Source organism: Solanum lycopersicum, chromosome 5, assembly GCF_036512215.1.
Source record: "Solanum lycopersicum chromosome 5, SLM_r2.1".
In the NCBI taxonomy this organism is placed as follows: domain Eukaryota; kingdom Viridiplantae; phylum Streptophyta; class Magnoliopsida; order Solanales; family Solanaceae; genus Solanum; species Solanum lycopersicum.
The window spans coordinates 38234427-38250373 of record NC_090804.1 but is presented as its reverse complement, the minus strand read 5'-3'; the positions used below and the strand labels follow the sequence as shown (position 1 = coordinate 38250373).

The 15947-nt window shown below is 38.5% G+C and overlaps 1 protein-coding gene across 1 annotated transcript in view; it reads right to left on the bottom strand.

The window, feature by feature from the left end:
- Positions 1–15666, bottom strand: part of LOC138348798 (uncharacterized) — a 63533-nt gene extending 47867 nt beyond the window's left edge. Inside the window, exon 1 of the mRNA XM_069298378.1 lies at positions 15536–15666. Coding sequence (XP_069154479.1) covers positions 15536–15666 — 131 coding nt within the window. The remainder of the gene's footprint in view (positions 1–15535) is intronic.
- Between the last annotated feature and the right edge of the window lie 281 nt (positions 15667–15947).

Below are 15947 nucleotides of genomic sequence, written 5' to 3'. Positions count from 1 at the left end.
TCCATAATATCTCTCTCTTCTTCTCCTTTGTCCGGTGGTTTTCTAGGTGTGATTGCTTTGAAAGGGAGATGTATCTATGTTGAGGGAGAGAAAGGTGAGTTTTGATGCTATGATGTTTTGAGGCTCGAAGAGTAGATGTAAAGGTTAGTTGTGAGGATTGTGATGTGATGCATTAATTACTATGTGTGACTTATAAGGTTGGAAGTATTATGATGTGTATTTTTATTGTGATGTAGTTTTAAGCATGGTAAGAGTTAAAATGGTTGAGTGAATTCCTTTTTGGGGAACATGAGTTATCTTATGAATGTGTACAATGATAATAGAAGAATTAAGGTTTAAATTATGAGAGTGTTGAAAGAATGTGGTAATGTTGTGAGTAAGATGGGATTTTATTCCATGAGTTAAGATAAGTGATGTTTAAGAGTTGAATGAGGTTATGTTTAAAAAGAGTATATCTAATATTGAATCCTAAGAGGAAAGTGTTATTCTTGACTTGGAAGGTTGATTTTTAGTCTTGATGCGCATGAGTTGAGGGTAGTCTGAGTTCCTACCATTTGAGAAGTATAGTGGTACTTTGAAGTATGAGATCTTAAAGATGGATTTAGCCTATGTGGGGGATATTGAGTTGAGTAAAAAGGTAGTTGATATCCTTATCTTTTCTTCTATCCTTCATCAAACTTTGAGACAAAAATCCTTCATAGTTTTGTATTGGTTAAGAGTCTTGCGTATTCGTAAGAGTTACATATCTTTTTATGTTATGAGTGCCATTGATGATATATGTTTTGTATGATCTTGATGATATTATGGTCACATTGGTAGAAATGGTAGTCAACCTATTTTTCTCTTGTTAAAGTGTATCTAATGATAGTTTTTAATTACTTCAAAGTTGTATTATCATGTCATAATGAGAGTTAGTATGATGATATCTGTCATGTTGACATGCCTTCATGTTAGAATTATTTGAAAAAGGAATTAATGGGTTTTTAGCATGTTTCACTGTTAAGAGGTTCAAAAATTTGAGAAACTATATTTTCATAAGCAATGGTTTTAATGTGTTTAGATATGATGTTATGAGCATGCTTAATGTTTGAGAATGTGGTTCCTCCATGAATGAATAATGAGAATGTGTTTTCAAGTGTGGAAATTATCTTCCAAAAGATGTGTGTGTTGCTTAGTGAAGTGCTTATAATTGTGTAATTGTGTTCCTTGTAAGTTGGCTCATTGATTATGAATGTTTGAGACTTCATTTGTTGTGTAAAGTTCTGCTAGTAAGTCCTTGATATTCATCAAAGAGTATAGTGTCATTTAAGTAAGAATATTGTTCTAAGTGATGTAGAGTGTAACAACCTAGAATGAACTAAGGTGAACTAGAGCTTCATCAAAATTTCTTGAATTAATTTTGTTTTAAATGATTTATAATGGTGTTGTTAGGCAGTGTGTGATGTCTGGAGATTAAACTTTTTAGAACGTCAATGTCTTTCTGAAGGTGTGCCTTAGATTGTCCTTGAGTGTCTTCATTTGTTTTGGTGAGATTTACATGTTTGTTTTAATATAAATTCATATGGGATGTTGCTAAGAACTAGAAGACTATCTTTAGGGGTTTAACATCCTGGTACGACCCAACCTAGGACCCACGAGGTGCCCTAGAAGTGGACCCCATCCCTTTGGCTAAAAGCTGCCAAGTAGTGACCAAGGATAGTCACAAGAGACGGTCCATTTGTCAACAAACGGTCCGTCAACCTTGGACGTAGACTGGACCTGCATGGTAGGGAGGCCTTCTCATGAAAGAGGCTATGTCCCAATCGACAGAAACCCCACCAACGAGGCCTCGGTTGGGAAACGGTCCGTTTGTAGGATCCATTGGTGCTTCCTGCAAATGCTGCTAAAGAAACTTCCTTTTCTTTAGGTGTTTGGTAAATTCACCCCAATTATTTTAGGAACCTTGGAAGATATTTTTAGTGTCTTTAAGGTATATTAAGGTGTTTCAAACCCTAACACATAATTGTAGACTTCATTTCCTAAAACCAAAATCTCTTGAAAGACACTCTCAAACTCCATAGAAACGAAGACAGAAGAATGAGCTAGGAGGGCTGTTGGTGGACGTTTCTTCATCAATAATCAGTGGGGTTTCTCCTATTTGTGGTATGGTAGTCATCTTTGAACTCTCTTCCATTCAAGAAGTACTTTCTAATAGATTTTCAAAAAGGGGTTTTAATCCTGACTTCTTCTATCTACTGCTAAAACATCAATGTAAACATGTTAATGATTTCTATCAAATTTTTTGCTTAAGGAATGGGTTAAAAGTGCATGATGTTGTAGCCTTTTCGCTTTGGTTTCTTTGGGTTGATTTGTCGTTTAGATACTTCCCTAAGGGCTATATTATGATCAATTTTTGAAGAAATTATTATAGGTGATCGAAGATTGGATAAAGGGTAAGTTGGTTATGATATTAAGCTCTATTTATGAAACGCTCTTGAGTTTTACGGTCCACCTTCATGATGACGGTTTTTACTTGATGTATTTGGATATACTTGGTTTGAATTGTAAGTGTTGCTTTTAAAGCCTAATATGTGGAATTAATAGATAATGAAGATGGTTTTTCAAATATGTATCATGGAGCTTGAGTTTTATGAATGTAAAGTCACTTATGTATTGTTAAAAAGGCCATGAAGGCATTTTATGTGGAGTAAGATTATTATGATGTTGTAGTTCTTATTGTGACTTATGGAGCTTATTATGAGAAGTATGCAATAGATTTTGTCTAGATGAATTATATGACTAAGTAAAACATGTTAAAGTGTGTAATCTGTTAAATGAAGGGGTAAGCATGCATGTAATTGAATTCCCTAAGATATTATGTCTTGTCTTTAAGTTGGCTTGTTACGATAAAATTTTCTTAGTATTTATTAAAGAATTCCTTTTTATATTAAATGTCTTTGAAAAATATAATTCTGCACTACTTTTCATGTCCTATGTAATGAACGGTAGTTAAAGGGCTTGTAACAGACCCCAAAGGGTCAAATACGCATCGTGACGATCCTAGGGTTTTCCCTAACTTCTAGGGTGTACTTGCGGGTCGTTATAGAAACTGTGAGAACTTCATTGTGGGGATCTATTTCAAAAAAATTTATTGATATCAACAATTCAAGTTTGTAAGGATCCAAAATATTGAAACTTGCAAAAAAAATATAACCAAAAAACTAACTCATTGACCGAATTGTCAGTCTCAACACATCAATGACTTACGGTCACTACAGAAAATATCTTAACAATAAAAAGACTGATAAACGAACAAAATGACCTGAATGTTCATTAAGTAACACTTGATGCGTCCACTACAAACTCCATTCATATAAGATCATATCCTAATCATGTAGACAATGAAACTTTATTGATAAATGCATGGGATTAATCCTTAAGCTCATGAAATATTAACCAAGTCAAATTATTGGTTACTAAAATTTGATTAAGATATAACTAATGTTTATATGACATAACTAAAGTCAAAATAATATTTGGGTCAATGCATTAAGTTTAAAAGACAAGCCTAACTCATGCTTTTGAAGCCCAAGGTCCTCTAAAATTACTTGAGGACAAAAACACCCCCAAAAAACCTAGTCCACAACTATATAAACGGGTTCTCATAAGACCAAACAGAAGAAGAAAAAAAGGTGAGAAATACATACAAATTCAGTGGTGATATGTAAAACTTCTGCATATAAAGGATTCTTCATCTCCAAGTTATAAGCCACAATATCTCACATCTCTTAGATTGTTATAAAGCTTGACAGTACATCCATAGTGATGTTTTAAAAATATTTCATCGATTTAAGAACATTATGAAGATCTCTAGTTGACTATCATGAAAAAGAATAATCAAAAGATTACATCTTTTTTTCTTAGATTTAATGATGATTGTAATATGGAGAAACCATCCAAGTATGTATATTATAGTTTATAGCTATTTTCCTTTTTTGATTGTTATATTTCAAAAATGAAACTTTGTTTCGCAGAAACCCCTATGTTACACAATAATTTCCTTAACACCACCTTACGCCTTTCCATAATACGACATATGAACTGGTACCCCCAACTTAGAAAGCAGATACAACCAATTTCTAGTCATTATTGTTAAATAGCTCGAACTTCTAAAGTTCCACATCATCGACTATATTATATAAAATGTTTTGGTAGCCTACTGAAAATCCTCACATCAATTAAAAGTACCAATACAGTCCCTCAATGATTAATACACTACAAGACATGGATCGATGTGGTACTTAATCCAACTATATAGTAGTATATATATATTTATATATGTACCGACACGACACTTGTCAAATAAATATATATATATATATATATATATATATATATATATATATATATATATATTTAAACACATATTGTCATGCCCCGACCCTACACCATGGGCATGGCGGACACTCTAGAACCATTTTTGCTCCAAGCGAACCTTTTTCTAGGGTTAACTCTTACCGGTAGAGTTACTCAACATTAAAAGAACTAAGAAGATAAAGTCATGTAATAAACTCAGAATGTTGTCAAAGAATATTCAACAAACTAAAGAGGTAAGTCAAGGTCTTTACACATATATAACTTTAAATGGAAAAGACACATAAGCTATTGTCTATCAATATATAAATCCTCTACTAATAGAGATAGACATCGTGAAAGGACTCACGACTTCCAAATAACAAAAGGAATTAACTAAAAGTTAATAAGGGATCCTACGGAATTAAGGAGGCTAACAAAACAACTCTGAAACACAACTGCATCAATGAAGCGCTAGTTGTTGATCCTGGTTACCTTTATTTTTATCATAAAATGATGCAGACCAACTGGCTTCTGTTTATTTAATGTACGATCACGTGAGGGAATATCAAAAATATTACATAAGTACGAATAGAACTTAAATAAAATACAACCAAATTTCAATGTATTTTAAAATAAAATAGAACTCAGTTTTTATGCAAAAATTCATAGTAAGCTGTGTTTTGGAGATTCTGTCACCGAAAACCATGACTATGAGATATGTGATGATACACCATACAGTCACACTACCAGAAAAGCAATATAGGAATAATTTATATACTTTGGCAGCATATAGAACTCATTAACTAAGTGGATCTACTAGTTTATGCTAAAAAGCAATAAAGGAACCATCTAAGAAAATGTTCCTTTTTTACCCACATTGGCTACATGATATATGGGGGTTGTGAGTTGTTAGAACTCTTCGTCATATTGTTGCTCAATGATAACCCTAAAATATAACTTAGATCATTATGTTTTAAAGAAAACATTTCTTCTTTCTCATATTTGATAATATTACTCAAAATGTTTCTATAATACTCAAAACAGCTCATGAAATCTTTCGAAAACGGTGTTTGTTATCTTCTTAAATTTATAAAAAACTGTTTTTAGGAATAGTCAGTTCACATATATTATTTTAAATAAAGTGAACTCGTCTCTACTCTTTCTCAATTTAGTGCTCAAATGATATAAAATATGATTAAAAATAATTTGTAAAATACTTCTTAAAATGACTCAAAGAACTCTTAAGAATTGACTCTTAGCTCGACCTTGAATTTGAATTATGTATTCAACATTATGGTTCATGTTATTAATAATTTTAAGATGTTTAGAAGTAGCCTAGAATAGTTAAAATACAAGAGGAGTAGGTAAACTTTTAAAGAACTCAGGCGGGCTAAACGAAGAAGGGGTGGGGCACGCGACTTTGGGGCACTGAATAGCGGGGGATGACAGCCCCTAAGCTACACAACAACATTCTTGTTGCATTGCTGGAGTGGTGCGCCAACCACCTATTCACACCTTATTTTAGCCTAACCTTTTAAAATTTGTAACTTTAACGTCCCATTTATTCAATAGTTCACAATACATTTTAATAATCTTAAATTAGTTCATCAATATTTATCATTACTTTTCAAAAATTCAAAATTTTATATTTGTTTATTATATTAACATTATTTTTTGACAAAGCTGGTTTAACATGTTCAACTGTTTATTAGTTTTATTAAGGCATTATTTCTGTTAAATTTCTTTTTATACAGGTGATTAGTTAAGTCCATTACATTTTTAGTATGAATTTTACTCATTACTTTTGGTAATATTAATTTTGATGCTATTAGGATAGTCTAAAAATAGTGAAAAATACATATAAAAATTCTATACACATATGTTATATTTAATGTAACGACCTGTTTAGTCGTTTTGAGCAGCAGATTTTATTCTGGAAAAACAGGCTGAGGCGACGGACCCCACGATGGACCGTTACGGGCACGACGGACCGTCGCAGGGTCTCGTTTCAAAACACTTAGAAAATCTGAAATTGGGTACTAAAAATCGACTCTCTGAACTTTGTGACGGAATGGCAGGACGGACCGTCACAGACCCTTGGTGGAAATTTGGGTCTCTGAACTCTGCGACGACCTGCAGGACGGACCGTCGCAGGCACGACGGCCCGTCACAGGTTGCGCAAATCCCAGGCAGAATCGGATTTCCTTACACGTTATAAGGGACGTTTTTTGACTATTCCTTCCTTAATTATAGATTTTGTGGGTTTATATTAATAACTCAAATTCTTGGGGGTTAAAGGAGGTAACCCTAAGTTAATTCGTGGGGTATTATTGCCATCTTTTATTCTTAATTATATACTAATTAGGGTAAAAGAAAGAGGGTTTGAATAAGAAAATAGAAAGAACAACAAGGGAGAGAGAGAAACGATCGAGAAGAAGAGGAAAACACCAAGCTTTGAGGATTAACTTGCTTGATTTCAATTCTTCGGTGGAGGTAGGTTATGGTTTTCATGCTTTCATAAGTAAACTCTTAATAGTGAATGATATGTGTTGGTAGTATTGTAAACCCTACTATATGATTAATGGTATGTTTGCATGAATATGATTATGTGATTGTGATAAGATAAGCATGATGAAAATATTGAATCCCAAATCTTGAAAAGAAACTTTAATATACATTATTAATGATGATGCCTTGGTATAGAAGAAGGCTTGATGAATTAAAATAATGGGATTGATGATGCCTTGGTATAGAGAAGGCTTGATGATTTACAGAATGATATTAGTGGATCAGAGTGTCACGTTCCGACACATAGTATTAGTGGATCGGAGTGTCACGTTCCGACACATAGTATTAGTGGATCGGAGTGTCACGTACCGACACATAGTATTAGTGGATCGGAGTGTCACGTTCCGACACATAGAATTAGGGGATCGGAGTGTCACGTACCGACACATGTAGGGGATCGGAGTGTCACGTTCCGACACATGTAGGGGATTGGAGTGTCACGTACCGACACATGTAGGGGATCGGAGTGTCACGTTCCGACACATAGAATTAGGGGATCGGAGTGTCACGTACCGACACATAGTAGTAGGGGATCGGAGTGTCACGTACCGACACAAGAGGAAGAAAGATAATGAATCTTGGAAGATGATAATATACTCAATTTAATAAAACTTAATTCCCAAATGAGTATGGTGTTGAGGCTTGAGCCCTCATGGATGAACTTGATGGTACTTACTGATGATTATAGTACTTGTTGTTGCCACATGTTGAGTTTTATAGTTGATTTATGATATTACTTGATATATACTGTTCTCTATTTTGAGTTGACCGATGATATCTACTCAGTACCCGTGGGTTGTACTGACCCCTACTTTTATGTTTTTCTTCTTGTAAATTGTGGAGTGCAGCAAACGTGCCGTCATCTTCGACTCAACAGTAACTCAAGCCAGTCTTCGTCACACCGGATCGTCAGGGTGAGCTAACGCTTCTAGCTTGGACTGGATCTTCTCCTTCATGTCTTGATGCCTTGAACTTCCGACATGGACTAGCTTCCTATGTATTTTTAGCTTCTTAGAAACTCTTAGAATTAGTAGTTTAAAGTAGATGTTCTTGTGATGATGACTTCCAGTTTCTGGGGATAATGATAAGTTTTTGAGTTATAGAAGTTGATTATTTATTTTTACTTATGAGTTTAAGTCTTCCGCATTACTTTCTGTTATATTATATTGAAATATTAAGGTTTAGATTGGTTGGTTCGCTCACATAGGAGGGTAAGTGTGGGTGCCAGTCGCAACCCGGTTTGGGTCGTGACAAAACTTGGTATCAGAGCACTAGGTTCGTTGGTCTCATCACACAAGAACAGGTCTAGTAGAGTCTTAAGGAACGGTAGGGGGACGCCTTTACTTTTCCTTGAGAGGCTATAAGACTTTAGGAAAAATTTCACTCTTTCATTCTTTCTTTCGTGCTACTACTTGAGTCCAATTGGTATCTAGGCGATACGAATTGGTATCTGACCATCTTCACTCTCTTTCGCATATGGTTAGAACTAGAGCAACGACTACGTCAACACCAACACCGGCCAGACAAGAAACAACTAAGCCAGCCACTGGGGCTGTGGCTCGAGGAAGAACAGCGGCAAGGGGCCGTGGTAGAGGTCGTGGGAGGACGTCCTCTAGGGGAAGAGGACGAGCACCTAGCCCATCTGATACTAGGGTAGTGACTCCTCCACCGACTGAGGAAGTAATAAGAGAAGGGGAGGATGGGGAAACTGAACAAGTGCAGAATGAGGGATTGCCACCCCAACCTACCCCAGAGATGATCAATCAGGTTCTGCTTATCTTATCGGGTTATCTGATCAGGGCCAGACACCCCCAGTGTTTTCTGCACCAGCACCTCAGGCTCCGGAGGTACAACATGCGGCTACTATGGCTCCCCGCATGGATGTTCCATTGGAAATAGACACATTTCCTTGTCTGATTACAGAGCCTGTAATGACAAGTGATCAGCATGAACTTTTCAGTAAGTTCTTGAAATTGAAACCTCCGGTCTTCAAGGGTGCTGAATCGGAGGATGCTTATGATTTTCTGGTTGACTGTCACGAGCTACTACACAAGATGGGTATAGTAGAACGGTTTGGTGTGGAGTTTGTGACTTATCAGTTTCAAGGGAACGCCAAAATGTGGTGGCGGTCACATATTGAGTGTCAACCAATAGAGGCACCACCTATGACTTGGGCCTCGTTCTCTAGCTTGTTTATGGAGAAGTATATCCCTCGGACTTTGAGGGATAGGAAAAGGGATGAGTTCCTAATCCTAGAGCAAGGTAGGATGTCGGTTAATGCTTATGAGGCTAAGTTACGTTCACTATCCAGATATGCCACTCAACTCTGTTTCAGTCCTCAAGAGCGGATTCGCCGATTTGTGAAGGGGTTGAGGTCAGAATTGCGGATTTCGGCCTTACAGGTAGCGGCAACGGCAAAATCCTTCCAAGAAGTGGTAGACTTTGTGATAGAAGTGGAAGGAGTGAAGCCAGACGACTTCACCACAACATCGACATCAAAAAGGCTTCGAAAGGGAGGTGAGTTTAATGGTTCTTACACTAGAGGACAGGGTTCGGGAAGTTACTCAGTCCGACCAATTCAGTCTTCACTATAGACTGTAGTTGGGGGACCACCTCAGACCGGTCAACACTTCTCCGAGGGGCCTATGATTGACTCCAGAGAATGTTATGGATGTGGGGAGATTGGACATATTAGGAAAAATTGTCCCAGACAAAGTTATAGACCCCCAATAGCTAGAGGTAGAGGTGGTCATGGTAGAGGCCGTTATTCTGGAGGACGTGGTGGTCGAGGTAATGGTGGTCACCAAAACGGCAGAGGTAATGGGCAAACTGGGGCCACTACATCACAACATGGTAGGGGCAATGGACAGACGAACGATAGGGCCCATTGTTACGCTTTCCCTGGGCGGTCTGAAGCGGAGGCATCTGATGCTGTCATCACAGGTAATCTTCTTGTTTGTAATTGCATGGCTTCTGTATTGTTTGATCCTGGATCCACGTTTTCTTATGTATCTTCCTCATTTGCTAATGGTCTAAATTTACATTGTGAATTTCTTGATATGCCTATTCGTGTTTCTACTCCGGTGGGTGAGTCTGTGGTAGTTGAAAAGGTATATAGGTCTTGTGTTGTAAACTTTGTGGGGAGCAACACTTATGTAGATTTGGTTATCTTGGCAATGGATGATTTTGATGTGATTCTGGGTATGACTTGGCTTTCTCCGCAATTTGCAATCTTGGATTGTAATGCTAAAACGGTGACGTTAGCCAAGCCTGGGATAGACCCGTTAGTGTGGGAGGGTGACTACACTTCCAATCCGGTCCGCGTCGTCTCCTTTCTTCGTGCTAAGAAAATGATTAGTAAAGGGTGTAGCTTTCTTGGCACATCTCAAGGATGACACTACCCAAGTACCTTCGATTGAGTCGGTTTCAGTAGTTCGTGAGTTTCTGGATGTGTTCCCTGCAGATCTTCCTGGTATGCCACCGGATAGGGATATTGACTTCTGTATTGATCCTGAACCCGGTACTCGCCCCATTTCTATACCCCCTTATAGAATGGCTCCCGCGGAGTTAAGAGAGTTAAAGGCACAACTTCAAGAGTTATTGAACAAAGGCTTCATTAGACCAAGTGCATCCCCTTGGGGTGCTCCGGTTTTGTTTGTAAAGAAGAAGGATGGGAGTTTTCGAATGTGTATAGACTACAGACAACTAAACAAGGTAACCATAAAGAACAAGTATCCTCTTCCCCGCATTGATGACTTGTTCGATCAGTTACAAGGTGCTTGTGTCTTCTCTAAGATTGACTTGAGATTCGGTTATCATCAATTGAAAATACGGGCAACGGATGTGCCATAGACTGCTTTTCGAACGAGGTATGGGCATTACGAATTTGTAGTGATGTCCTTTGGTCTTACGAATGCCCCTGCTGCGTTCATGAGCTTGATGAACGGGATTTTTAAGCCATATTTGGACCTCTTCGTGGTCGTATTTATTGATGATATATTGGTATACTCAAAGAGCAAGAAGGAACATGAAGAGCATTTGAGAATGGTATTGGAAATGTTGAGGGAGAAAAAGCTTTATGCCAAGTTCTCTAAGTGTGAGTTTTGGCTAGATGCAGTGTCCTTCTTGGGGCACGTGGTTTCTAAGGATGGAGTGATGGTGGATCCTTCTAAGATTGAGACAGTGAAGAATTGGGTAAGACCTACTAATGTGTCAGAAATAAGGAGCTTTGTTGGGTTAGCTAGCTACTACCGTCGATTTGTCAAGGGATTCTCTTCTATTGCTTCCCAATTGACGAACTTGACTAAGCAGAATGTTCCATTTGTATGGTCGGACGAATGTGAGGAAAGCTTTCAGAAGCTCAAGACTTTGTTGACTACCGCACCTATCCTTTCCTTGCCAGTAGAGGGTAAGAACTTCATTGTTTATTGTGATGCATCCTATTCTAGGTTGGGTGCAGTACTAATGCAAGAGAAGAGTGTGATTGCTTATGCTTCAAGACAATTAAAAGTGCATGAACGTAACTATCCAACTCATGATTTGGAATTGGCTGTGGTAGTGTTTGCATTAAAGCAATGGAGACACTATTTATATGGGGTTAAGTGTGAGGTCTACACGGATCATCGTAGCCTTCAGTATGTCTTTACTCAGAAAGATTTGAACTTAAGACAGAGGAGATAGATGGAACTACTGAAGGACTACGACATCACTATTTTGTATCATCCGGGGAAGGGGAATGTTGTAGCGGATGATTTAAGTAGAAAGGCGGGAAGCATGGGAAGCCTAGCTCACTTGCAAGCTTCTAGACGCCCACTGGCTAGAGAGGTTCAAACTCTAGCTAATGACTTGATGAGATTAGAAGTAAATGAGAGGGGAGGATTGTTGGCTTCTGTGGAGGCAAGATCTTCCTTTCTTGACAAGATTAAGGGAAGACAGTCTGATGATGAGAAACTGCGCAGAATTCAAGATAAAGTATTGCGAGGAGAGGCTAAGGAAGCACAAATCGATGAGGAAGGTTTTTTGAGAATCAAGGGAAGGGTATGTGTACCCCGCGTCGATAATTTGATCAACACTATTCTGACAGAGGCTCATAGTTCAAGGTATTCTATACATCCGGGTGCAACCAAGATGTATCGTGACCTAAAGCAACACTTTTGGTGGAGTAGAATGAAGCGTGATATTGTTGACTTTATTGCCAAGTGTCCAAACTGTCAACAAGTAAAGTGTGAACACCAAAGGCCCGGAGGAACACTTCAGAGAATGCCCATTCCGGAATGGAAGTGGGAAAGAATTGCAATGGATTTTGTGGTTGGTCTTCCGAAGACAATGGGTAAGTATGACTCCATTTGGGTGATTGTTGATAGGTTAACTAAATCTGCTCATTTCATTCCGGTCAAGGTGACTTACAATGCAGAAAAGTTAGTCAAACTTTACATCTCGGAAGTGGTGCGATTGCATGGGGTTCCACTATCCATCATATCAGATAAAGGTACGCAGTTTACTTCTAAGTTTTGGAAAACATTGCATGCAGAATTGGGTACTAGGTTGGACCTTAGTACTGCGTTCCATCCCCAGACCGATGGTCAGTCTGAGCGAACGATTCAAGTGTTGGAGGATATGTTTCGTGCGTGTGTGATAGAATTTGGTGGCCATTGGGATAGCTTCTTACCCTTAGCGGAGTTTTCATACAATAATAGCTATCACTCAAGCATTGATATGGCTCCATTTGAAGCATTGTATGGTAGGAGATGTAGGTCTCCCATTGGTTGGTTTGATGCATTTGAGGTTAGGCCTTGGGGTACTGGCCTTTTGAGGGATTCGATAGAGAAAGTGAAGTCTATTCAAGAAAAGCTTCTAGCGGCGCAAAGTAGATAAAAAGAATATGCAGATCGAAAGGTTAGAGACTTAGAGTTCATGGAGGGTGAACAAGTCTTGTTGAAAGTTTCACCAATGAAAGGGGTGATGCGGTTTGGTAAAAGGGGTAAACTAAGTCCAAGGTACATTGGACCATTTGAAGTACTTAAGCGAGTAGGAGAGGTGGCTTATGAGTTAGCCTTGCCTCCAGGGCTGTCCGGAGTACATCCGGTATTCCATGTGCCGATGTTGAAAAGATACCATGGGGATGGAAACTACATTATCCGTTGGGATTCAGTTTTGCTTGATGAGAACTTGTCTTATGAGGAGGAGCCTGTTGCTATTTTAGATAGAGAAGTTCGCAAGTTGAGGTCAAGAGAGATTGCATCCATCAAGGTGCAATGGAAGAATCGACCAGTTGAAGAAGCCACTTGGTAGAAGGAGGCAGATATGCAAGAAAGATACCCACATCTGTTTAAAGATTTAGGTGCTCCTTCTCGCCCCTGTTTTTCTTCTTGTGATCGTTCGGGGACGAACGATGGGTAAATTGGTATCTATTGTAACGACCTGTTTAGTCGTTTTGAGCAGCAGATTTTATTCTGGAAAAACAGGCTGAGGCGACGGACCCCACGACGGACCGTCGCAGGGTCTCGTTTCAAAACACTTAGAAAATCTTAAATTGGGTACTAAAAATCGACTCTCTGAACTTTGTGACGGAATGGCAGGACGGACCGTCACAGGTGTGACGGACCGTCACAGACCCTTGGTGGAAATTTGGGTCTCTGAACTCTGCGACGACCTGCAGGACGGACCGACGCAGGCACGACGGCCCGTCACAGGTTGCGCAAATCCCAGGCAGAATCGGATTTCCTTACACGTTTTAAGGGACAATTTTTGACTATTCCTTCCTTAATTATAGATTTTGTGGGTTTATATTAATAACTCAAATTCTTGGGGGTTAAAGGAGGTAACCCTAAGTTAATTAGTGGGGTATTATTGCCATCTTTTATTCTTAATTATATACTAATTAGGGTAAAAGAAAGAGGGTTTGAATAAGAAAATAGAAAGAACAAGAAGGGAGAGAGAGAAACGATCGAGAAGAAGAGGAAAACACCAAGCTTTGAGGATTAACTTGCTTGATTTCAATTCTTCGGTGGAGGTAGGTTACGGTTTTCATGCTTTCATAAGTAAACTCTTAATAGTGAATGATATGTGTTGGTAGTATTGTAAACCCTACTATATGCTTAATGGTATGTTTGCATGAATATGATTATGTGATTGTGATAAGATAAGCATGATGAAAATATTGAATCCCAAATCTTGAAAAGAAACTTTAATATACATTATTAATGATGATGCCTTGGTATAGAAGAAGGCTTGATGAATTAAAATAATGGGATTGATGATGCCTTGGTATAGAGAAGGCTTGATGATTTACAGAATGATATTAGTGGATCGGAGTGTCACGTTCCGACACATAGTATTAGTGGATCGGAGTGTCACGTTCCGACACATAGTATTAGTGGATCGGAGTGTCACGTACCGACACATAGTATTAGTGGATCGGAGTGTCACGTTCCGACACATAGAATGAGGGGATCGGAGTGTCACGTACCGACACATGTAGGGGATCGGAGTGTCACGTTCCAACACATGTAGGGGATCGGAGTGTCACGTACCGACACATGTAGGGGATCGGAGTGTCACGTTCCGACACATAGAATTAGGGGATCGGAGTGTCACGTACCGACACATAGTAGTAGGGGATCAGAGTGTCACGTACCGACACAAGAGGAAGAAAGATAATGAATCTTGGAAGATGATAATATACTCAATTTAATAAAACTTAATTCCCAAATGAGTATGGTGTTGAGGCTTGAGCCCTCATGGATGAACTTGATGGTACTTACTGATGATTATAGTACTTGTTGTTGCCACATGTTGAGGTTTATAGTTGATTTATGATATTACTTGATATATACTGTTCTCTATTTTGAGTTGACCGATGATATCTACTCAGTACCCGTGGGTTGTACTGACCCCTACTTTTATGTTTTTCTTCTTGTTATTTGTGGAGTGCAGCAAACGTGCCGTCATCTTCGACTCAATAGTAACTCAAGCCAGTCTTCGTCACACCGGATCGTCAGGGTGAGCTAACGCTTCTAGCTTGGACTGGATCTTCTCCTTCATGTCTTGATGCCTTGAACTTCCGACATGGACTAGCTTCCTATGTATTTTTAGCTTCTTAGAAACTCTTAGAATTAGTAGTTTAAAGTAGATGTTCTTGTGATGATGACTTCAGTTTCTGGGGATAATGATAAGTTTTTGAGTTATAGAAGTTGATTATTTATTTTTACTTATGAGTTTAAGTCTTCCGCATTACTTTCTGTTATATTATATTGAAATGTTAAGGTTTAGATTGGTTGGTTCGCTCACATAGGAGGGTAAGTGTGGGTGTCAGTCGCAACCCGGTTTGGGTCGTGACATTTAACCAACAATTTTAGGTCATAATCTCAAACCCACAATTTCAGCCCATTGTATAATTTTTTTCTATTTATGTTTTGATTAGGTACTAAAGGTGGTGGTGGATAAAACGTAGGGGTTTTATAGTTTTTAGGTTTGAAGAAATTCAAAACTGTTCAAAATTTACCAATGAATAGTTTACTGTAGCTCTTCGGAAATCCGGCCCGTTCATTTTATCATTTTTCCGATGGTCACAAGAACAAACTCTTCACCTGTTCATTGCTCCTAGCAGCTCTCTCAAAACACTCAAAACAACCGCACAAAAACCATTCCTCTTTCTCCAAGTCCACGGGGAAAACCATACAAAAAGGCCTTGTAGAAGTGAGCTCCGAGCTTTGCCACTTCAACATAAAAAGCTCCACCAAAAGACCCATTCCCCTTCACCATATTCTCCACTTTTTACCAGCAAAATCTTGCCGGAATAATACCGAGAATGACCTCCATCTGTTTCCTCTTATGTTTCTTCAACTACAGAGACTCAACAACTTCCAATACCACTAGAAATGGACCAAAACGAATGCAGCCTCCACCGCCTCAAACCCCAAAAGTCAAACCAGCACAGATCCACCATTGGTCATTCCTCCATAGCAACCCGTTAACTCTCTTTAGAACACCACTATAAAAAAAAACAAAAAAAACAGCTTTAATTTCTCCCATTTTTTCTGGTA